The sequence below is a fragment of the Martes martes genome, assembly GCF_963455335.1.
Source record: "Martes martes genome assembly, chromosome: 3".
NCBI lineage: Eukaryota > Metazoa > Chordata > Mammalia > Carnivora > Mustelidae > Martes > Martes martes.
In genome coordinates this window covers 158928861-158953080 of record NC_137890.1, presented here as the reverse complement: position 1 = coordinate 158953080, position 24220 = coordinate 158928861, and the positions used below count along the sequence as shown (strand labels likewise).

Sequence of the window (24220 nt, the reverse complement as noted above, 5' to 3'; positions counted from 1 at the left end):
AGAATTCTTTTCCATGCATAACCCAGATCAAAGGCTAATGCCCTTAACATATAAAGGCATCTTATAAATCATTAAGAAAAACCAAAAACACACCATAGGGAAATGGGCAAAGCTTATAAAAAGGAATCCACCAAAGAAATACAAGTAGAAGAGAGTTCAGTTTCATAGTTCTCCAAGAATGCAATTCCTCTATCAGTTCCCAAATATTATCTCAGATTTTTGAGAACCACAGTTGACATGGACGCAGACGTGAGGATGTGGGAATCGATACACAGCCCCCCATGTAGACTTCATAGAGTATCTTTTGATCCAGAAATTCCAATTTCAAGAATTTATGCTAGGGAAATGATCCTATAAATGCATAAAGTCCTATGTACAAGGATGTTCATCTCAGCATCCCAATTTTTGAAATGTTAAATGATCAGTTATTACACATTCCAAAGCAGTTCATTAAGTAAGTGCAACCCCCAAATATTCACCACTCAAAGTTAACACTGTTCAAAGTTAATAAAGTTCATATTGGACCATTTTTACTTTATATTTTTTCAAGTTTTTTTTTTAAAGAAAGAAAATGTTACAGCTCTAGCCAGAGGCCCCAATCCCATACCCTCTCTCTACCCTACAAGCCGAAAAACAATTTATAAAAGTCAAAAAATGGGAAGGCACCTAAATATTCAGCTCTCAGTGAGCTGGAGAGATGATTCTGTTCTAACAAAATTAAAAAAGCAGTGGAGCGAATAGGACCTAGCCATGGGGTACAGTCACACGTGAGGTCCGAGTGTCTATCCACACACTGAAAAGATCAAGACAGGGTGATAGGAACGATGAACATTTGTTGTCTTCCTACTATGTTAAGTCTTTGAAAACATCTCACTTAATCATTACGACTGGGGCACCTGGGTGGCTCAGTGGGTTAAAGCCTCTGCCTTCAGCTCGGGTCATGATCCCAGGGTCCTGGGATCGAGCCCCGCATCGGGCTCTCTGCTTGGCGGGGAACCTGCTTCTCTCCTCTTTCTCTGCCTGCCCACTTGTGATCTCTTTCTGTCAAATAAATAAATAAATAATTTAAAAAACTCATTACAACCAATCGAAGATGCATTATTTTCTCTCTCACCACTTTATGGCAAATTGGCATCGCTAGCTGGGTGAGTTCAAGTCCGAATCCAAGTCCTTAGCGTCTGCCCCACACAGCCACACGTGAATAACAGAGATCACCAGGAGGCAGGATTATAAGCCATTGTTATTTCCTTCATTCCACTTCTCAGTCTTTTCTAGCTTTTTTCAAAGGAATAACATAGTCCTTTTATAAAAGTATTTTAAAATAAGCAGTAAGTCATCGGAAGAAAACATCCATGGAATTATCTTCCAGCACAATAGTAGAAGTGTGGGCCTTAGGACCACACCAACCTTGCTGTCAATCCCTGCTGTGACATTTACCTAACCTCCCTGAGACTTGGTTTCTTCACTTACAGGATGAAAGTAGCAACAGGTACCCCACAGCTGGCTGGCAGCACAAGTTAAAGAACATGTCAAGAACAGGAAGAAAGTCTGCTGCTGGGCAGTCCTAAAAAGGAGCAGGCGTGGTGTTGGAAGAGGGATAGAGGATAAAGAGGAGGAAGACACTGTCCTCTAAAGCATATGCTGTGAGCTCAGGATTACTAAGCACTGCCTTGTGTCCTTTCAAAAAGCACCAGTCTGTCTGAGCAGGAAAATAAATGGAAGAAGGCAACATAATCTCCTGCCTAGAACAGGTCAAGAGTGCCCAATTATGTCCTGTTTGTGGACCTGCACACACGTGGAATGTTCTGGATGATATGAACAGGATTGGAAGTTTTGACAATAAAAAGGGCTAGATAAGACCAGAGAGAAGTGAAACTCATGTGGGAAGAGGAGGCTGTCTCTACTTGACTCACAGCCCCACCAGCCCCATGCCATCATTTGCACATTAGGACTCCAGGTGCCTGGAAATGGGATTCAGAGGTGGGTGTGGAAGGGCCTGTCTTCCCACAAAATGCTCAGACTCTTCTCACCAAGCCGTGCACTGTGAGAGTTGTGCGATCTCAGGGTACTCAGATCCTCCTCTTAGCTACATCCTCAGTGGCCCGGAACCCGAGAACCAGCTCTTCTTTACCTTGAAAAGTGACAGTCGGGAGAAGAGCACGGGCAGATCCCCAAGCAAAGGCCAACCAAGTGTGCATAGCCCTTTCTTAGAAGCCTAATGGGAAGAGGGCCCTGATGGCTCCTGAAAGTTTGAGAAGAACGAGATGAATGAAGTGTGTTTGCCTTCAGATCTTTCGACTCCTGAGTTGTTTTTTTTTTTTAAGATTTTATTTATTTATTTGACAGGTAGAGATTACAAGCAGGCAGAGAGGCAGATAGAGAGAGAGGAGGAAGCAGGCTCCCCGCTGAGCAGAGAGCCCGATGTGGGGCTCGATCCCAAGACCCTGGGATCATGACCTGAGCTGAAAGCAGAAGCTTTAACCCACTGAGCCACCCAGGTGCCCCACGACTCCTGAGTTTTTACCAAAACCTCTGAGGTCTGGTTTGGCCACCCGAGGCTGCCTGCCTGAGCTCACGAAGCCCATGCCGCCGAGAGGCTGACTATTAGAGCATTCACTGCTGCAGCCAAATGACCTCACAGATGGGCATATGGACCAGCATAATTCACGGGCAAGGGAATGATCACCATGGTTGGGAGAAGGTGTTTTGTGAAGCTTGAACTAAGCCTCCATCGCAGATCACAACCCCTTCATTTGGCAACACCTGGTGCACAAGGAGAGAGACGCTCATTTTTCTGGTTATAAGAGGAGCATGACTCACTTGGCTTCCCTGTAATTCAGCATTCTCTGAAAAATTCAGTTGTAGGCTGCAGTCCAATGCTCAGAGTACGCTCTGACACCCATCTAGCGTCAACACAGCCAAGCCAGCCCTGTTTCTCCTCTGTCTGGGTAGGGGGCTCCACTCCGATCCCTGTGGCAGGGCCACATGAGTTCTCGATGAGCCCTCACGTTGACGCCTGCCTTCACGTAAATAGCCCCACATCATGTCAACCCTGTATCCGTAGCGAGCGCACAACCTCATGGCCACTAAAGACGACGACACTGGGTTACATGCTCTGCACGGTGTCCCAGGCCTGAGCTGCCCACACTGCTTGCATTTCTGATCATCTGTTCTACTTCCCCAAACTCTGCCTTCCAGGCTGCTGGAACTTTTGGGAGAACTTTCTCGAAATTCCTCCAAAAAGCTCTGCTTCCCTCCTCCCCAACCCCTGCTCCTTCTTTTTTTTTTTTTTTTCTCCCCCTACCTTACTGTCAGCTAACACTTTTCTGATAGAAGTGAGTGTGGCTGCTGGACACACTAACCAGGCTGGAACTGGGCTGGATCTGATTCCTGGGTCTGGAAGCCGAGAGTGTCTCTGCACCAGGCGACTGCAGCTGCCGTTCCTGGTCCCGGCAGAAGTCCCAAGACCCTCGTGAGCCTAGTGCTTTGCTGCGTCCCAGGAGTTCGGTTGCATGAATCCCTTACTACAGGCCAGCTCCAGCACAGCTCAGGGAGGAACGGTGCACCAGAGTGTGCTGGCCAGAATCATCCCATCGGCTCCAGCAGGTGCATGACCCACAACACGTGCACACAGACTGTTCAGGGAAAAATGTCGCGCTTATGGGTCTGCTGGACCAGCTGTATTTACTTTTCAACTAAATTCATTCTGGGTTTTGTATTTTTCAAAGTGTTTTTGCATTAACCCTTCAATCAGCCCTAAACAAAGCATCCTGAGCGAGGTAGAGAAGCTGGGCTTGGAGCAGCTGCTCAAGGGGATAGAGGCCTTCCGGGGCCAGGCTGAGGATAAAACCAGACCCATCTCCACTCCACCAAAAGGGCTGTTATGAGACTTGAACATTTCACTCTAAAACATACTGCCTGTATCTGGTTTTTAATTTACCTACATGAATGTAGCCAGTCTAGTTGATGTGTTCACCTGTGTTACATAGAAAGAGAGAGTGTGTGCTGTGTAGACATCAGACAGCCAGATGATTTTGAGACCATCCTTCTAGACTCCTTGAGAGGAGCAATTTCAAATTACCTTCTGTTTTCTATACGTAAAAGTTATCTATACAAGCAAGGCAGTCAATGAGATTGGAAAATATTAACAGCTCTCATTAGTCTTCAGAAGAGGAAGGCATAGGAAAGGTATGGAGAAGAGCTCACCTCCTTTGTAGGATCCGTTTGCTGAACAACCATTAATTTGGCACCTACTATATACTAGGCATGGCGCTGGGTTCCAGGATATAGAGTGAGGAAAAGTAGACAGTTGGCTTCTGAAACCCCCAGTCTTTTGAGGGGTACGGGGACAAAAAAATATGGTCACAAAGTAGCGGCAGACATACAAGTGTGCCAAGCCAACGAAGGACCACCTCTGCAGTGCTACTGGCAAGGACAAGGGGAAACGCCAACTCACCAGGGAGTCAGGAGAGCTCCAGGGGTGAGGGTCTGCAGGAATCTGGGCTGTACGGGTATGCAGGTATTAATGAGGGACAGGCGAGAGCAGAGGAAACAGGGTCCCAGGCCAAGACCTGGGAGGAGGTGGGGAACAGGACAAGAGACTGGAAGGCGAACAGAGCGGCCACTGGCGGGAGCAAGCCAGAGGCTGCTGGAGCAAGGAAGGGCTCTCTCTCGCAGGTCCCACAGGCCCCAGTGTGGCCTTCAGTCGTTGGTCTTCAAGACAAGCTTGGCACTGGCAGGGATGGAAGCAGTAGTGGGAAGGAAGGTCTCCGTGTTCAGATTTGTGCTTGGAAAAGACACCCCTCCAGCGACCCCGTGGAGGAAGCCCAGGGCATGATGCGAAGGGAAACAGTTCAGATACAGAAGGATAAATACCACATGAGCTCACTTATATGTGGAATCTAACGAAAAAAGAAACCTGAATTCATAGTGACAGAGAGTACAATGGTGGTTGCCAGAGGCTGGGGCATGAAGCAAAGGGGAGATTAAAAAACAGCAAGAAAGAAACAAAGAAACTAGAATGGTGATTGCCAGGGGCTTCGGGAAGGGGTCACGGGGAGTTACCGTTTAATGGGGTCAGAGTTTCAGCTTTTCAAGATGAAAAGAGTTACAGAGATGGATGATAGGGAAGGTTGCACACAGGTTGAATGTACTCAGTACCACGGAACTATACACTTAAAACGATCAAGATGGTTAAATTTATGTTATGTGTATTTTGCCACAATAAAAAGAACTGAAAAATTTTTTAAAAAGGAAAGAGGCTATGTATTTTTAGAAAACTAAAAGAAAATAAGAGATGCCTTTGGCTGCATATAAAGAAAGGGTTAGAGGCTAGACTGGGGGCCACATGGGGTTACACCAGTGAGGGAGATCTGCCTAAGCCAACATGGATACACATTCTATATACTATTCAGCAGAAAAACAAGAAGCTAAACAGTACGTATAGAATGGTCCCAATTGTGTGGGAGGAAATGAGGACTTACAAAATTGACTGAATACATCTGGAAATAGACCCAATAAATAGCTAATGATTGTTACCTTTGGGGAGCAAAGAGGAGGTCTGGAGGAGGTAGAAGATTAATTAATTTTATTTTTAAAGTATCCTAGTTTATACAAAAATGAGAACCAAAGAACCCAACCAATTTGTATGATAAGGACTTTCCATGTAACATAATCATTTCATGGGTTTCTTCAACCATTACGAAATTCCATGCATTTTGGGGAAGAGAGTCCCAAGATGTCCATGTAGACTCCTTCTAGGCCCCCTCCCTGGGTTCCTAGAGCAGTCTGCAGAAAACCTACAGCAACCCCACCCCATATCATGACCCCCCACCTGCCCCCCCCACCATGGATTATGAGCTCCTAAAGCCAGACGCTGCTTCATTAATCTTTATTTATTTATTTTGCTACATTAATCTTTACCTCCTGGGCCTAGTGTTCAATATTTGATAATAAGAGGCCCTTGATTATTGGTTGAATTACAAATCCAGGATGGCCTATTCACCTATTTGTCAACTGCAGAAAACCATTAATTTAATAGTTTAACCATAGATTCAACTCTTCATTGTCCTTTACTGTCCAGCTGTTCTTGGTCAGCAAGATTGACTGCAACTTTAACTGTATAAACCTCACAGCTCCTACACAGATGATACAAAACAGCACTACAGAAACATTTATAGGAATTGTAAGTGTTAGATCTTGACTCTAGGAAGGTAAAATTTTTATTGAAACCCAATAACAAAATTGTGGTCAGTCCCAAGTTGGTAAGAATGGATGGCAGATCATGAAAATTTTCCCAGGCTGTTTTGTTACTTTCCAGGACTTGGGGTTTGCATTTGTTTCAGAGTAATGATAAAACACTAGAGCTATTTAAATGATCCTTTTAGATAGTTCTGGATTAATTTTCTGGGTGGCTTTGGTAAATCTTTATGGTCGGCTAGATTTTCTCCTTATTACCAATCAGGGAACAGTTTGCCTCTAAAAGGGCAAATTTCTAGGAAACATGCACTATTGGGTTAGTCAATGTGCAGAGGAGACAGCTGTGCTAAAATCTAAAAACTCCAGACACAGGGCAGTGCACAGGCAAAAGCCCTGAAGGCAGGAACAAACTTGACCTGTCCACGGAAGAGAAAACAGAACGATGTTTTGGCTGAAACAGGCTAAGCAAGAGAGGGAGGCAGACAATGTGGCCTCTGGAGGCAGAGGCCAGACTGATGGGAGGCTACTTTACCACTGTTTTGACAACTCTGGAGGCATCTGTGCTATGCAGCTTTGTGGGTTACAGTTCTCCCTCTTCTCTGTGCACATCAGAGCCTTCCCACTGGGATCTAACCACCTGACCTTGTACCACCCAGGCACTCTCCTCTCCTGGTCCTTGGGTCCATCCCATTTGATTCAGATCCAGTTCTCTAGATGCTGGTCACCAGTTGCAGTTACATGTCATTACGTGTCATGGCAGACCTCAGCTGCACATTCTCCATTCTTACACTCAGGTCAAGGGTGGAAGCATCCAACACCCAGACCTAGCAAAGCTTAATCTGTGATGACATTGATTTTAGCACCTTTGGCCTAATGGAGAGGTGCAATTGAGATCATCAAATGGAAAGTGCTATTCTGGGCAAACAGAGAGCCCTAGTGTGGACCAAGGTGTGTGATGGGCCCCCTCGAACCTGGCCATTCAGTGTGGCCCACGCCCTGGGCATGCATCATCTAAAAAGACAGCTGTCAAAGGTTGCTCCTTCCAAGGTGGAGCTCATGGTATATGAGCCACAGAAAATTGCATTTATTTAGTGCCTACTGCATAGCAGAAGTCTGCACATATTCGCCTCACAGCATCTTCCCATCACCATCTTATAAGTGAGAATGACAAGGCCCCAAGAGGTACATTTTCTTCATCCAGGTCACATGATGGAGCTAGAATTTGAAGCCAACTTTTCCCCTTTCAATTATTCCATCTTTGTATATCTTTTGCTTATATCATCATCACTGGAGAAATAAAATTTCAATTTTTTATAATTATGTTGCCTTGCTTAAAAACTTTTTAAGGGCCTCTTGTGTGTTCCTGACTTTTTATCCATACTCTCCTATCCACTTGTTTTCATAATTAAGATTTAAAAGTTATAAATAGGTATTACTCTGCCCCCAGGCACAATCTTTATCATTTCCAACAGCATTGCCAAATTTCAGAATGAAAACTGGTCCCATTTTATGGGTAAACAAACTGAGGCGTGGCATAATTCAATGCAGCCACACAATGAGTGTCCTGCCAGGGAAAGAACCACGGTCCTGTTGACCCAAGTCTGGGATGCTTTCCAATAACAGATTCCACCCGATTGGACTTAACATCCTACACCAGCTTGTAGCCATCGGCCTTTGGACCATGGAATCCCTTTCTGTGTCTTTCTTCAACAAGACAGGACTTCCTGCCCATGTTCAGCAAGGCTATTTGGTCCTACAACCACTCTTTCCAGGGGAGCTTAGGAAAGTCAATGATGGGGAGACCAGAAAACAAAGACTTTCTTCCCCTCTGAAGCTCTGAGACAAAGAGTAAGCAGGGAGGAGCCCAGAGAGCGTTACTGGTCAAACTGGTTTTGGAGAATGTGGCCCCTACCTCAGGCCCATACTGGGAAGGAGACAGGCCCAAGTAGGTGCTGCTGGACCACCCATGGGAGGTCATTCTTGAAACACAGAACAGAGGAGGAGAGGCCACAGCAGGCCAGCTCCAGAAGGAGACAGATGGACAGACAGACGGGGCATATGCATATGTTTTTGCCTCCTCCCAAACTCGCAGAGCAGAGAGCCATCTCTACCCGAAGACAAGGGCGGGGGGGCTGAGAGAGGCCAGGAAGGGGACCTTATGGAAGATTCACAACCCTAATGAATTTCAGTGAGAAGAAAACCCCTTTCGGGGTTGAATTTTTCACAGTTTCCCAAATAGCTGGAAAACCGAACTCCACTGAGCTGCTAATTTTCCCCTCCATCCGATAGCAGATCCATTCATTTAATACATGAAATCTTGATTATGACATTTTCAAACTTCGGTGGGCTTATCTTTAAGAGAGAACTCTTCACTCTCTGCAGCTCGAAACATTTTTCCGATTTCCTTTTACCTTCATCCTCGCTGGACTGTTCTCCAGGCAACGGATGGAACCTAACACGTTTGAAGACTCTTGAAGACATAAATGCAAAGCGAGTTTCTATTCTGTGTCTTTTTGCATGTTTTTAACACAAAGACTCTTTTTTGTGATACGATTCTAATGCTCCTCTGTTCGGCACATTTTTGGCTGTCTTAGGAGCCGTGAACTCTGGATGACATCTGCACATTCCCATCCCAGCAGAAAGGCTGGATTCAGACTCAGGAAGGAGGGGGAAGGGCACAGAGCAACAAGCAAAGGTACTCCTCTGGGACGTACCCGGGGCCACAGGTGACTGAGGTTAGCTCTCTGGCTCACCGCCCATCTGTCGTTGACAGGGGCCACCTGGGCATGCTCAGCATCCTCTTCTCGTTGAATGAATATTCGAGGTTAAATACCAGCAAAAATACTTACGGATCTCGCAGTTTGCACCCACCCAGCCGTGGGGGCAGTGGCAGGTGTAACCATTGGGCTGGTCCAGGCAGGTGCCGGCGTGATGGCAGGGGTTACTGTCACATTCATTTATGTCGATGTCACACTCGTCACCTACAGAGATAAAGAAACCCGGTGATGACAGCTGCCTGCCCCAGTGACACTGTCACCCATCACTGCTCTGGCCAAGTGGCGATCTGAAGCCAGGGTGATGATCTCTAGCAACGGAGCCCAGTTGGCTGTGTACATAGAGTGTGGAACTCTCCCCAAAACACCAGACAAGGGACCTTTTGCCTAAACAAACTAAAAAAGAAAAAAAAAAGGCACTCATCAAAAGAATCTCCTTTAGTCAAGTCAAAAAGTTAACTGAGGCTGATTCTTATGTCTGAATAAACCTTTTGAGGTTGATGGGAAAAGCGAACTGGGGTTCCTGATTTTTTTTAACTCTATTTTATTCTGAATTTCATCTGCTAAACCTTCTTATTTATTTTTCTGAAACTCCAGAAAGCCAAAGACTCACAATTTGCGGTATTTTTTTGTGGCCAAGTGTTTGAGTGTGTGAGCCTGGATATTTGACTATTTTCTGGATAGTTCTAGGGCACAGCTGTATGCCTAGCCAGAGTCAATTATGAACATTTACTTCATTTTCCAAATGCCTGGCTATGTTTCTGGAAAAGATGGAAATGCTCAGGAAAAGCATCAGCCCCCCCCCCCCCCCCGCAAAGAAAAGACAGTTCTGAGATCTAGGGTTAGCCCAGCCCTGACTCAGCCTCCCCTGGGAAATGATGGCCCCAGGGAAGTTCACGTTCACTCCAGCCTATCCTTCCCCCATGATGAAAAAATGGAGCTCTTGACCCTGTCTAGACCCAACATTCTGGGGCACCCCTGCCGCCATCAGAGAGACTGGTTTAAACTAACAAACCAGACCATAGGCTGATGTCATGGTGGTCCAAACACCAACTTACAGGAAACAGCTTGTTCTCACAAGTTACACACACAAAGCCATTTTACTGAGTTTAAGCCATACTACGAGTCAATACAAGATGGGTATGTGTCTCGAGCCACAAGGTGTCGCATCAAATGAATGGACCAGGACACTTCAAATTGAGGCAATCTCTCTTAAGAGTTTGAAAAACGAGAGAAAGAAACTTTAAAAATATATCTCTGTTTGCTTAGAGACATGTAAAAAGTGATACTCAAAAAACAGAACAAACCAACCCCCCCCCCCACCCCTAGCACTGCTACAATCCTCCATGAAAGCCAAGGAGCAAAATCAAGTATTTTGTCGGTTTTCAAAGGCAATGTTTCCGTGTACGTGTGGAGAGTCACTTCTAGGCTTACTTAATTAGTATTAAAGTACTTTCCTCTCTGCTCCTGGTTTACCTCACATTTATAAAACCACCATATGTCACTCCCAGCCCATTTTAGAGCAGGAATCTCACGCTGATATATTTCGTGTCTGTTTCATTTCATGCTTGTTTCTTACCTGGCATCTGACTATTTTATTTTTAACTAAGTGAAATCTGTCGAATAAAACATTTACTACTTCGAGGCCCTCCTAGGTTGATTGTAATTCAGTAGTGTCTAAGTGAGTGTTTCCCACAATAAATATAGTCATTTACATCAATGGGAAAGACATGAAATTGATTGCCTCTCACTAACCTATTCCGAAGGTTGTCTTGCTATTAATGGGGCGATCGCTTTGAGCATGAAAGGGCACAGACTAACCAATTACAGCCGGCATTCCGTGGCAGACTGGTTGAGGAGACATATAAACAAGAACGTGCTGAGAAACATGAAAAGGACTAAGTCAAAGGCCTTGACAAATATATATACACCAGTACTATTTTCCAACCATTTGGGAAGACAAGCTTAATTGAAGTATTTATTAGGCAATGGCTGTCTTGAGCTGGGCATCTGAAAACTGCACTTTCTTCAAGAAGATGCCCTGTTACCTTTGCAGCCACAGCTGCAGAAACAGCCTGACTTCTCCGTGACTCCACCTCCTGGCAAAACTCAAAAGCTCCCCTCTGCTCCACAAGTCCAATGTCAGCACCAAACCCTTCTGATCCCCTAAATTCCGGGCAGTCCTAGAGCTAGTCCAGGCCATCTGTTCCTGCTCTGGTCCAGAGCTTTTTGGACCAGCGAGGTAAATGCCCAACCCAGGGTCCAGACTAACCCTAATGCATGTACTGGTTCTTGGATCTCCAAGGTGCGCTAATGTAGTTGGGAGAAGTCCACGGTCTGTAGGTTTGTCTCCTCCTAGGCGCCCCCCAACCCCCAGATTGGAAGGATTTGACAGAGATAGAGAATGACAGGGGAAATGGAATGAACTCGTAGGTATGGATGAAATATCTAAAACCTGGGATCCAAAGGGCTGGGGTACCAGAGAGAGTCCCAAGCCTATCCTTGTCTGGATTTCTTCATCACTGTGCTCTGAAGGCCACACTGGGGATGGATTAAATGACACCAGCTAATGATAAAAACTCCACGCCAGTCTGGGATGCAAACAGCCAGCAGCTACTTCCACAGCACAGGTGCTCTGGCCAACCCCTGGGAAGACGCGTGGTGCACAGCATGCAGATATGGACGGGGTGATCCTCGAGGCAAATTTTCAACCAAAAGACTCCCAAACATGACCGCTCTTCTCTGCCTTACAGAGATCATGCTTTCTGACATCAGTTTTACACAAGGTATTTGAAGATTTATTATAAACCATGGAGAGTGACTCTGTTGCATGTACATTCATTTGTATGTAAATTCATTTCAAGTTCCTCATAGTATGAGTATTACGTTTTTCTGTGCACCCTACCATTCCACTCAATCAATATGCATTCTGGCTTATTTTAGAAGAGTTCTTGGTGTATTATATCACCTTGCCTTACTCAGAGTTGACTTAATAAATCTTTATGCTTTTGCTGGCTTGAGCCAGATGACTTTTTTGTTGACTCGCTTACTTTCTTTTTAATTTGAGTCAGGGAAAAAAATCAATTACTTTTAAATCACTGTTGTGCTTGAGTAACATTTGTAAAGAGAATACATAATGAAATTTCTACTTGACTAAGGCTGGAAATCGGAGTCTGAGCTTTAAATCTTTTACAATTGCTTTTCAATCTACTACTTTCTAAGAAGCAGTGTGTAGAGTAGGCATCAAAATTTGATAGTGTTTATGCAAATTTACACATGTGCTCTTTAATTCTGTATGCTTTACTCAGATCCATTAAAGTGAAAAAAAATTAAAAAGTCACGGCTGTGAGTAAACCCTTTGATTAATACAGCCCACACTGAACGGGATCAATGAAAATCATCATAATCAGAATACTGAGAATTAAATATAGAGCTACTGTGTGCCAGGTGCGGGAATGGGTACATTAACTATATCTCCTTCCTGCTTCCAGGTACTTTATTCCAGATGAAATGAATGTTAAAAATTATCTGGAACTTCTTCTGCTGTGATGGAGTGACAGAAAGCTCTCTTGGCCTCCCACAGTAAAGCAGATGAAATATATATTTAAAGAAAAACACTTTTAAGACATTAGGCAACGGGCAGTGCACCCAAGAGAAGGAAAACAGAACAGCTGAGTACCGTGATCGTCCTGGCTTCCTGCCTGCGGCCAACTGAGAACACAGTGTTTCCCTGAACCAAGGACAACTGGACTTTGTGGGAGACGAGGTAGCTGCAACGTGTGGAACAGTGTCCCAAAGAAGATAGAGCCAGTCAGAAAAAGAGCATCAGAGATGTCCTGTGTCCCCTTGAGTTTGTTGCTGAATCCTGCGTGTAAGTACACTGGAACTCCACAGCCTTGGCAAACACCATGAAGCATGAGCAGTTCCCCAAGCTCTTAGAGGCCTGTGTTCAAAGTCTCCCAAGTCAGAAAACAGATATTTCATTGGTCACCCAGTGCTTCAGTGGGAAAAAGCAGCACCTCAGCCCTAGGGCATCTCTATCCTAGAGGAAAGGCGACCACAGACCCATTCCTCAAAATAGAAAAACAAACCTTGAAAGGATCACTTAGGCCAGCAAGTAACTTACATACCTGCCGGGGGCGGGGGGGGGGGGCGCGGGGGGGGGGGGGGGATGGTGGGAAGGCCAGGACTTAAAAAAAGAAACACAAAAAACCCAAACACTCAATAACTCCCAATGACCGTCCAGCCACACAAGGCCCGTTAGCTGGGCAAAGAAAGAGGAATATGTAATCCATAACCGAAAGAAGTATCAGTCCAAAGACACAAGTTCAGAAATCAAGGATGATGTTGAGTAAACAAGGAATTTGCTCAAAATGTGAAGGAAGCCATGAACAAAATGAGGATAGAAATGAAAGATACAGAAAAGAACCAAATGGAACATCGAGATATGAAAAATACAATATCTGAAATTAAAGACAATGCTGGATGACTTTCACAGCAGACTAGATTCTGCAGAATAAATTAGTAAACTTGACAACAGTAATAGGAGCTGAGGCTCAGGGAAAAAAAGTTCATTTTACACTCAGTAGAAACTCAGTGACCTGTGTACAATTTTAAGTAGTCTAACAGATGTAATTAGAGTCCCAGGAAAGGGGTTTAAGGCATAAAATAATATTTGGTGGAATAATGGCTAAAAATTTTCCAAATCTGATGAAACTATAAAACCACAAATCCAAGAATTATACCAAATCCCAAGCAGGATAAACACCAACAAAATCACACCAAGGAACATCATGATTAATTTGTTAAAAGTCAGTAATCAAGGAAAAATCCTAAAAGCAGCCAGAATGAGATTTCTGCTTCCAAAACGGTGAGACAGAAATATTTTTCCTACTCTTCCAAGAGGCAAAAACTCTCGACCTTATACAGAAAACAAACATGAGGGGCGCCTGGGTGGCTCAGTGGGTTAAAGCCTCTGCCTTCGGCTCAGGTCATGATCCCAGGGTCCTGGGATCGAGCCCCACCATCGGGCTCACTGCTCAGGGGGGGAACCTGCTTCTCCCTCTCCCTCTCCCTGCTGCTCTACCTACTTGTGCTCTCTATCTCTCTGTCAAATAAATAAATAAAATCTTAAAAAAGAAAAGGAAAGAAAACAAACATGAGAAGACTCTGAGAGGTCAGGAAGAGACAGACTGGCAGGGAAACTCGGGACCCATGGAACAACGCGGCGGTGAGCTCCTGAGTTTTCTTCTGGCTTCTTATGTTCCGGACCAGATGTTGGAGACACCAGCAACTTAGGAGTGCCCAAAAGTCCATGGAAAAAAAAACAAAAACAAAAACAAAAACAAAAAAAAAACAAGGCCCAGCTACATAACACACATAAAATTTGTGGGACACAGCCAAATAATTTTTTTCTTTAAGATTTTATTTATTTACTTTAGGGAGAGAGAGAGTGAGAGAGAATCCCAAGCGGGTTCCATGATGACTGCAGAACCTGAGATGGGGCTGGATCCCAGGACCCTGAGATCATCACCCGAGCCAAAATCAAGAGCCACCCAGGTGCCCCCACAGCCAAAGAAGTGTTAAAGGGTGAATTTATGGCCCCAAATTATACACATGAGAAATAAGGAAGAGCCTCAAATCAGTAATCTAACATCTCCCCTAAACACCCTAGAAGAAGAGCAAAATAAACCCAAGCTGAAAAAGCCAATCTCATAAGGTAAATGTGCCGTTGGATTGAGTGTCTAATTATGTAACAATGACTGGTCTAATTCACTCCACTTAGTCAATTAGGGGGCTTTTGAGTACTTAATAGTGGAACAAGAGTAAGTTTTGCTAACTCTCAGGTAAAATAAAAGTATTTGGTGCCAAGGTAGCAATTCAAAGAGGGCAGGCAGCATCACTCTCTACGTGGTGGAAGGGAATATTTTATCACCAGACTCTTCCATGCATGTTAATTCTCAGAATACTCTAGGTTCTTCTTAAGGGGGAAGAAAGGTTCTATGATCAAAAATATTTGGAAAATAAACAAAGGCAAATAAAATTCCTTACTTTACGACCTCTCAGAGCCTGTAGTTCCCAGACATCCTTTATGAATATCCACATGGTACCATGTCCCAAATTTATTCAGCCTCAGATGCTTTTTCCAAGAAGCATCTCATGGGACCAGTGTTCTGTAAAGGATATTAAGAGCACAGCTCTCCAAACAACTTTGGGAACTGTTCTGTGGTCCTCTGCAGCCAGAACAGTCACCAGGGCTGAAGGGAAATAGACATTTGTTGTTTCCAAAGACCAGTTTAGAGTGAGGTCGGAACCCGCTTCATGGAGGAGTCCCACCGCTCCCTCTGATCAGGGTGAGTACCACGGAGAGATGCCTAGGGGCAGGGAGGGGGAGCAGAGGGGACCAGGAGGCAAGGACACTTGTCCTTGTCCTGGAGGGAAGGACACTACTGAGAAGATCCTGACTCGGGATGTTCAGGAACCAACCAGGGCAAGGCTGGAAATGCTGGATGGGGCCAGACCACTAGGGTCTGGACAACCGCACTAAGGGCTTTGATCTTTTTCTTAAAAACAATGAATGCCAATAAGCAACATTTAAGTAGGAAGCAACAGGATTAGAGATCATTTCATAAGGTCTCCACAGTGTGGGGAGTGCATTAGGGGTGAAGGCAAAGGGGTGTAGGGAGACCGGTTAGAGGGGCTGCACTAATGTGGGCAGAAGAGGAAGGCAACCCAGTGTTGGTTCCAGGAAGCGAGAGGATCTAAGAGGTTCTAGGATTCTTTGGTGGTTGGATGCAGGTAAGGAAGAAGAGGACGAAAGGACAAAATGAGCCCCTGGTTTCTGCCCAGAAAAACCCAAGATGCTGGTAATAGCATTTATTGAGCTAGCAAACATTTCAAGAAGGAAGGGAGGTGGGGGGGGGGGACACCTGGGTGGCTTAGTCAGTTGAGCGTCCCACTCTTAGTTCCAGCTCAGGTCATGATCTCAGGGTCCTGGGATCAAGCTCCAAGTAGGGCTCTGGGCTCATCAGGGAGTCTGTTTGAGATTTTTTTCCTCTCCCTCTGTCCCTCCTCACCCTCTCTCTTGTTCTCTAAAATAAATGAATAAATCTTTTAAAAAATGGAAGGGAGAAGAAAATCTATAGCTCAACGTATCTTTGAGGGCTATCTAAGAGAGAATGTAGATTAGGAAATTGGAGATTTGGTAAATATTCTGGAGAAAAGATTGCATTTTATCTCCCATAAGATACCAAGATAAATTTCAAATGGATTAAAGATTTGCATGCACAAAAATTAACTCATATGTTATTAGGATAATATAGGAGAGTGTTTATAAAATCTTGATGTGTAGAGTCTTTCTAGCATGAAACTACAAGAAAAGAAAGCAAAAGAAAAGATCAAGATTTAATTATACAAAAATAAAATGTAATATAGGAAAACAAAACATCTTATACATTTAAAAGGCAAATGGCAATAGAAAAATATTTGTAACCTATGGAATATAAAATGTCATATACCTATTAAAAAGGGCTTTTTCAAGTCAAGAATAAAGATTAACGTAAGTGTTAGCTAACCGGAATTAAAATAAAAATTTAAAGTAAAAGAAAGAAAGGAAGGTAGGAGGGTTGGTTAACATAAATGGTAGAAAAGCAAAGAAAGGATATGAATAGGGAGTTTACAAAAGAGACACAAATGACCATGCATATATTTTAAAAGTATTCAATCTTATTATGAATCAGAGACCTACAAACGAGAACACTTAAAGGGCGTTTTTGGCCACCAGAATGACAATTCTCAGTATCTGTATAAAGTTAGGAGAATAGATGTCCCCGTATACTCTTGGTAGAAGTGAATTTGGTACAGTGTTCTTTCTCAAGAGCAGTATGGAAATATGTACATATTTTCCTGGACCCTGGGACTCCAAGAAATTAGCTCAAAGAAATAATCAGACAAGTCCACAAAGATGTACATCCGAGAATACTCATAGCAATGTTGTTTATAATAGGGAAAAGTTCTCGACTCCCCAGAAAGCTAAATGGGCAATGTGTTAGAAAAAAACCAACATTTTATATAATGAGCTATAAGGCAGCCAGTAAAAATAATAAAACAGAAGGCTATTTCTTCAGGTGAAAACACATTTATGATATACATGTATTTTTAAGTGAGAAGTAGGTTACAGTGTAATATGATAGATCTCTTTTATTCAAATATATATGCATATACACTAAATGCTCTACGTCATACACACGGACCTTCAGGAAGATCTCTGGATATATGTATCAAGATATTAATGGCTACCTCCAAGCTGTCGGGTTTCTTCCTATAGCTGTATATCTTCTAATCTCCCCAGGCTTTTTATGATTTGTGAGATAAAAATGTCTGGGGGAAAAAAGACCCAGAATGCTTCCCCAATATTATTTTTGCATCTATTGATGAGTACAAATGTCTGTGTGTGTTTATAAACCAGTCAGCAAAACAAAACCATCTGCGAATCATTTTCTGGAATGAGCCCACTTCTCAGTCTCAGGAAAACACAATATGTGACACAGATAAATAGAAGGAAGATCAGAAGTCACTTCTCCCACATCTTGACCGCTGGCATCATTTCCAGAGGCACAGAAGAGGGTCCCCAGGGATGGACCAGGAGCCCGAGCTCTATGAAATCTCCCAGGCCGCCGCTGCTCAGCTGGAGAGAGGGGAGCACCCCAAGCTGCTCTCCAGGCAGTGCTAACACAGGCTTTCCCGCAGCTGAAGCCCCCACCTTGTTCTGTGGGCATTTCGTATGTCAACCTTTCCCAACTTGCAAACCAGAGTGACCTGGATGTTTTTGTTGGTTTAGCAGCCCCTGGAAACCTAGACTTGTCCTACACTCTCCATTCCGGAACTCTTGGGTTCTGATGGGAAAGCAAAGGATGGAACTTTCTCTACTCCAATGGTTCATAGTTCCTTCTGAGACTGTGAGGAAAATGTGAGCCTCCTCTCAACAGATACCCATAGATACGATGTTTCACTGAAATCCAATTTCAGGGATTCAAGGCCTCCCTGAAGCCCATAGGGTAGGGGGTGATTTAGAAGGATCCCTTGTCTAGAAATGACTCCTCCCACTCAGAGCTCAGCAGCCACCAAGGCTTCTCCAGCACCCAGCCCTGTCCCCTGCCCTCCCAATCTCCTTCGCTCTTGGACCTTTTCTCTCCCTATTCTCCACACCTTGAGCATCTATACTTCACTAACCATCAACACCGTAGCTGAAGTCTGTCCCCCTCGCTGCCCACCACAACCACCACCTCCCCTCATTGTTCAAAATCCCGCCACTGTTGCATCTTTCAGTAAAAATAAATGCGGTCACAGAACGCAATTTCTAGAAAAGACGCATTCGATCCTTCCTTTCCCCTTCGCCCGTGAACACTTGAACTTTCTCAGCTGTTGGTGTAATGGCTCATTTCTCATGTTTCCCAGCTAGGGCTCTGGAAACATACAGCAATGGCGATGTCAGCAAGCCTTCCGTTCCAGACGCTACATTCAGGAGAACCTCATTTAACGACAACACAGCCAATTGTTTTAAAATAGATCTTTGTCCAAGCAATGCCTAGTTGCATTTTGCAACGGTATTCATATTTTGCAATAATGTATGCACGGAGATTTCTCAGTTGGTTTTTGGTTTTTGGGGTTTTTTTTGTTGTTGTTTTTTTAACAGTTGCCACCTTTGGGATTTGGGGATAGATGTAAAACTCAGTTCCCGGATCACTTGCCTGTAAACCCGGGTGCACAGACACAGGTGCCATTTAGACCCTCACTGTCACAGGTGCCTCCGTTCAGACAGCTGACATTAGCGCAGGGGTCCTTGTACGACTCACAGTGTATTCCTGCGGAGAGACAGACACACAAGGGGTCACTCATTAAGGGATCGCCAGCCCCCGTGGCCTTTAAAAGCGAAGCGTTGGAATAGCCCAGAACTCCATGAAGGCAGATTCCCAGAGGCACACGTCTGTGTGCACATGGGTGTGCATGTGTGTGAGCATGCCCACTCTTGTGCCCACTCTTGACCATCGTGAAGACACACCCACGAGGACACAACAAATCCATTCTCTGCCTTGAGGTCCCACCATTGTCATGCATCTGTACTTTCTCTGACAACCCATCCCAAAGTCTGGGCAACAGCAAGTTAGAGCCCTGAAAGACAACATTTACCAGAATGTTTTACAAGTCTCCAAAAGAAAAAGAAGAGCCAGACATCCCTTATAAGATATTGATATAATTAATAAGCAGCCCCTTGATGAGGAAGATGTGGAGTCAGATATTGAAATGAGCTCTGGTTCTACTTTGGGGAACTACAGAGCAGAAAGGGAGCCCTGGGGTCCTTGGACTTTATTCTAAAAGACTAAATCCAATTACCATGCACCAAAGTTCACCTCTGTTGTCCACTGGCTCTGTCCCCACACCGGGCTTTGCATCTCACTGGATCCTGGCAACAACGCTAGGAGACAAATAGCCTTACTCCCCAAGCTAGGATTTTGAAACCACCAGTGATCCGAATCTGAGCCTGTCATTGCTAACTAGTCTGTGAGAGTGAACTCAGACTGGCCTTGGAAACATAAAAAATTCCACAGAGCTCAGAGCACCCATTTCACAAAAAAGTAGACATCTTAAAAATCTTTACGGCAAAAGCAGTTTCCCACGGGTGTAAAAAAAAGTTTATGCGTGTATGCAAAAGTAGGACTGAAGGACTGAATTATTTTGTCTTTCACGTCAGGGATTTCTATATTGGTGGAATTTTTCTTTTCAGTGAGTCGTTAGTGCTTTATAATTTTATTAAAAACTTTAAAAATTCAATGCAATTTGAAAGGTAAGATTTTTGCTGTTGTCTCACTGGAAGGCCAAGATTGATGAATGGATTAATCTCTCCTCTCTCATCCCTTGCCCTATGGAGGGGAAGAAAGATTACATTATATTCCGTATAAGAATGTAGAGAATGATATGTTCGCCCTTCCTGACAGGCTCGTGACAAATAAGCAGAAAGCAAATAGGGACAGGATGGTATTTACTCAATTTGCTCTCCACTTCATTACTGAGCTCATATTGTGCAAAGGACTGCCACACCCAGTGACTCATCACTTAGTCACTGAAATTACTCTTGAGATTTTTGTCTATCGTTTCTTTTTCAGTGTCTTAAGAATTGGGCTCACGAAAGACAAAAAAGTGTAAGAGGAAGGAGAAACAGAACTGCCTATCTGTATTCATACTAACAACTTCTTTGAACCTGGCAAAGCATTGGAATAGATGGCTTTTCATTCCATTTTATCCTTTGCCCCTCATGCCTAACTCATGAATAATATTCTGCCAGATATTTTCCTAAAGTGCCTTTCGGATCCTTGCCTGGCTTTTCTCCCTGCACCCACCAGCCCGATCCCACTGCCTTGGGTCTGGTGGTCCTCAAACCCCGGAAGCCCCAACCTAGCTCCCTCCCTGTCTCCAGTGACTAGAATGAGCCTTGGCGACTTTCACTGACTTTAACCAATCCAGGCAATCCAGGCGATGTGCGAGATCAAACAAATGTAAAGATGAGCACGAAGCCGGTCATTTTTTTCCCACCTGGGTATGTACAGCCTTTTCACCCAGAAGCTTCTGTTTTCTCACTGATTCCCAAGTAACATGGGCTCAACCAAATGAATAAAATGCAAAGCAGCCTTTTCTGCTTCAAAGTGTTTATCAAAAAGCAAAGAGCCACATATTTTCAAGCTCCCACGGGGTTGATCAATGGAAACCAGGTGACAGAAAATGCTTTCAAATGCAATGGGAAATACGGTTAGAGCCAAAGTTCAGGGATGCCTGGAATCTAAAAAGATGTCCATTCGATCCAAAGAAAGAATGACCAAGGATGATCTTTACTGGGTTTCTAGTCATACATCAGCCCGTCAAGCCTGCATAATATTAATACAACGAACACACGAACATGCAGAGGACCACATTTTTCAAATGAGGCAGAAAAGCAAATTGTAGGCTAAATATTTGAATATCTCAACCTTAAAAGAAAGATTCAATGAAAACACCCAAGATAATAGCAATTTCAATCTTTTGGGGTTTTTTTTTTTTATTTTTGGCAATAATTTTATCCCTTGTTACTTCTCTTTTACAAAAGATACTGGGTCACTTGAGATGGAGAGTTTCCTGGCAGCAAGATCGGACAAAATCTCATCTTCATGGAAACAGGATGGCTATCAAGCAAGATGGCCTTAAAGTCCCCAGCAAGCCCTTGGTTTCTATACTCTAAAACTTGCTAATCCCTTTATAAGAAACACTTGTCATATTGCTCAGCTTGTCTTAAGAGCTGAACAGCCATGAGCTGGAAACCTTGAAGACAGAAACCAGAGAGTCATGAACACCACCGATGTGCCAAAGAGACTCCACCGAAACCCTCCTTCTCAGGCCCCCTTCCCCAGGGACCCTGAGTGCCAGTACCATACTGTGCAGGCCGCCCATTTCCTCTGACCTGAATGCCTTCCCTTCCCTCTGCACAGGCTGGTCTTCACCTGGCACATTCCATCTGTCAAAACCTATCAAATGCTCTTTCTCTAGAGAGCTGAACCTGAGTCTCCGAAGACAGAGCTCCATTTTTCCACCATTGTACACTGAAAGCACGCTGAGATTCGCACCACGATGGAGTTTACTGTGTTAAAGCATGACTTACCTGTTCTCCTGTCTGACCCCCTCCCCCTCAACAAATCTCTGAGGGCCTTCAGAGCAGAGGCCATGATTTAACGCATGGAAGACATTCTGGACGTACCACCAGAATCCCGTCCTTTCAGGAGGGGCGATCGTCCGTGTACTTTGGCTGACACACAGGTAGGACTGCCAGAGGAGTGAGAAGCCATTCCAAATCTGCCTCAAAAACACCCTATTTTGTCAGGGAAAACCAGGTCCACACTTCAAATTAAGTCTGTGGAACGACACATGCATCACCCATTGGCAACGGACATAGCACGCACTATTACGAAACTTATGTTTAGTCTCAAGCAAAAATAAACTGTAATTCAGTCAAAACTAATAAAAATTCATACTTTTCATATTAAGGGATAGAGAGGCAATGTTTCTGAAAAGATCTCTATTCCAACAGGGCTCTGTATAGAAGTTAATTTTAGAATTAAAATGACCAAAAATTCAAAGAGGAGCACGCCAATGGCAAGTCTTCATTGTCATTGCAATTTGGTCATGATTAATATTTTGAAAACTGAAAGTCACTATTTTAGGTAATAAAACCAGATAAAGAAAATTAACTCTGCGTCCTTTGAGCTTAATATTCATTCTAAGACATGATCTTATTTTATTCAAACTTATTTCCTCCACAAAAAATGTCCCAGTACTTCAACCATCACAGAGGCCAACCTCTTCTAAACTATTTCAGAAATTATAATTGACATCTTGACCTTGGCCTCATTATTTCTTGTGTGTGCGCCAGTCTCAGTCTGCTCGTCTGGCTAAATATTAGCCTAAAAAAGGAAGGAACCCTGACTTATCCATTTTGGTATCTATCCCACTATTTGAGAAGGCCTACGTACACAAAACACCAAAAAATTCTTGTTCACTGGTTACACAGAAAAAAGTAACTGGGGCAAACAAAATGTTCTCACTTTTTCAATTACAAATTTCTGTAGACTTTTAAAATGAACAATTAGGTACAATGGGATCAAACGTATAACCCAATGATGTCATTTCTGAAGCCCAATCCCACCCCCGCCAAACTCAGAAAGTATAAAAATTATATGCATAAAGATGTTCATTTCAAAGTTGTTTATAAAAGCCTCACATCAGATTCCACAAGGGAACAGATAAATATTCCCCCGTGGGAATATTACACAGCCATTTAATATAGGATTAGTAAGACTTCTAGCAATATCTAAATGAAACATACTACAAAAGGAAAGCAAGGGTAGAACAATATAAAAATTGTATGTAGACTCCATTGTAACCATGAAAACACAGATATTTAAAAAGGATGGACACAACAGAGATACTTACTGCTCTTGTATTCTGTTATAAAGCTATGAACTATCTCAAATTTTCTTTTTTCCAAAATTTGATTATTGTTGTTACATCATTTTCATACTTAAAAACCGAAATATTTTCTAACTTTGGCCAGGAAAAATTCCAAAGGAGTATACTGTTGATCATTTCGTTTGTTCTACTAAAGTAAAAGTCAATGGCATATGGGGCAACTTAACTTTTTGACACTATGAAGTCATGAACTAACCAAAGGCTTGAAAGTCTTGCCATGAACTAGCTCTGAGCTAATTTTGGAGGATGGATGAGCATTTCAGTATGTCCAAAGAGAGGTTACTCTAAGTCCCTCCACGCATTTCACTTCTAACAATTTCACGATCTACGGCAGAAATTTTCTGGGAAAACATTTACATTGGTTTCCTTTATTTAATTAGTGTGTTAAGCAACAATTTCAATACAACTAAAGACGGCTGTTGAGCACTTGCCTTTGTGCAAGCCACCACACCAAGAGCTGTAGAGAACTAACAGGAAAAGAGCCTATATAGTCACTGCCTTTCAGGAGATGATGATTTAGCGTAAGACAGAGGGGATTTCTGCAAGGTTGACCATCAATGTCACAGCAAACACAGAGGCAAGATTGGGAGAGGTCAAGGAGGGAGGGATCACATGTGCCAGGACCAACACTGCAGTCAGTAGATGCAGGACTGGATGAGGGTGAAGAGGAGGGGGGAGAGAGTGGGGACAAGAAGGAAACCCTTGGGGCCTATGACATTCATGATGTCCAGAGGGCAAGGATTCAGTGAGGGCAGAGAGACAAGAGTCAGGGGACAGCAACGGGGCTGCAGAAGGAAGCTAAAGCAGAGTGAGTTTCAAGAGAGAGCCGGCAGTCAATGGGGCAAGGAAGCAGCACCCAGGAACCAGGAGTCAGAAGCTGGAGGGGTAGCCTTCAGGATCTCATTGAAAAGTCTTCAGTTAGGTCACCGTAAGACCCATTTTAGCGGGATGGTGTGGACGAGATCCAAACTGAACAGGATCAAGAAAAGAATAAAAATGCTACAAATTGAGATGGTATTTACAGTAATCTAGGGAAACTTGCTTATAAAATAAAGAGGAAGAGAGGGGGAAGTAAGTCGAGGAGGACAAGTCATTGAAAAGGGTCTTTTTTTCCAATTTGTGTGCAATGCATAAAAACATTTCTTCTTCTGCATAGCAGACCAATTTCTCCAATACCTTATGAAGAAAACAAAACATAA

The 24220-nt window shown here is 43.7% G+C and overlaps 1 protein-coding gene across 2 annotated transcripts in view; it reads right to left on the bottom strand.

Annotated features, from left to right (window-relative positions):
* The window catches only part of DNER (delta/notch like EGF repeat containing), a 277810-nt gene that overhangs the window by 7141 nt on the left and 246449 nt on the right, over positions 1-24220 (bottom strand). For both annotated transcript variants that reach the window (XM_080799207.1, XM_080799206.1), the window contains 2 exons: positions 18722-18835; positions 9048-9179 (listed from right to left, as the gene is read on the bottom strand). In XM_080799207.1, the coding sequence (XP_080655333.1) occupies positions 9048-9179; positions 18722-18835 (246 nt within the window). The remainder of the gene's footprint in view (positions 1-9047; positions 9180-18721; positions 18836-24220) is intronic.